General features: G+C 43.7%; 1 protein-coding gene across 1 annotated transcript in view; it reads right to left on the bottom strand.

Moving 5' to 3' along the window:
* Nucleotides 1–882: 882 nt before the first annotated feature.
* The window catches only part of LOC101862637 (oxidation resistance protein 1), a gene marked incomplete at both ends in the record, with an annotated part of 36,025 nt that continues 35,789 nt past the window's right edge, over nt 883–1,118 (bottom strand). The window contains 1 exon segment of the mRNA XM_005095470.2: nt 883–1,093. Coding sequence (XP_005095527.2) covers nt 883–1,093 — 211 coding nt within the window.

Here is a 1,118-nt window from a genome sequence, read left to right on the forward strand (position 1 = left end):
ATGATGATGATGATGATGATGATGATGGCACTCTCCATCGATCTATCTCTTCCTCAGAGAAAGTAGCCCCCCTTCTAAATGATCCAAACCCTGTAAAATAAAATACCTACAATTTAGAAGCAAGAAAATACATGTGGACTCTGGGGACACTGTTGGGAACTTTAGGAAGGACAAGAAGAAATCAAATGAGGTGGTATTTGAGGAACCTTCCCCTCCCTCACCTCCCACTGATAACAACAATTAGGAAGAGACAAATGACGCAGTGTTTGGAAAGAAATCTGGTCGTCTTACACAGTTGGACGTCCTGCACAATCTCCTTATCTGAACCTATATCTCTATCTCTATCCCTTTTATATTACATTTGTGAAAGTTCGTCACTTTGGCTGCCTAAAACTTCCGTACCACTTAAAATTCGAATTTGACCAAATTTACCTCGTTTGCCTTCAATTTTACCAGCGAGAGCTACATGTTCAATGTCTATAACTAGAAAGTCTACTTAGGTGTCCGAGAAACAGTATTGTACTCACGTGTGCGGGTGGTTGGAGGGCGCCACTGGTAGGTTCTACTTCTTTACTTCCCCTCTGTTTTTTGTGTCTGTCTGTCTGTCTTACTTTTTCCCAGCACTAAAAAACAATTCTTCTGACCATGTGCTTCTCTTTACTAAAACAAACAATCAAACAAACAAACAACAAAAACAAACAAACAAACAAACAGATCAATAAACAAACAAACAAACAATCAAACAAACACACGAAATAACGAACAAACAAACAATCAATCAAACAAACAAACAAACAGATCGACAAACAAACAAACAAACAGCTCAACAAACAAACAAACAGCTCAACAAACTAACTAACCAACAAACAAAGCAGCACTCACGTGTTCCGGGGTACGACGAACCAGTACTCTTCCAGCATCTTGTTCTTAAAGTTGCGGTGTTCGAACGTTCGGGGCTGGCCGTCTGAGGGCAACACGCTACCGCCTGCACCACCGTCACAGGTCGAGTCCTCTTTCTTCTGGATGCCGGGCCGGATCTGTAGGTAGAGGGGGGGCTCCAGGAAGTGGGGGGAGTCCGACCGGGGCAGGAAGGCTGGGGGGGGGAGGGGGGAGACAGG

This window comes from Aplysia californica, unplaced genomic scaffold, assembly GCF_000002075.1.
Source record: "Aplysia californica isolate F4 #8 unplaced genomic scaffold, AplCal3.0 scaffold00104, whole genome shotgun sequence".
Taxonomy (NCBI): Eukaryota; Metazoa; Mollusca; class Gastropoda; order Aplysiida; family Aplysiidae; genus Aplysia; species Aplysia californica.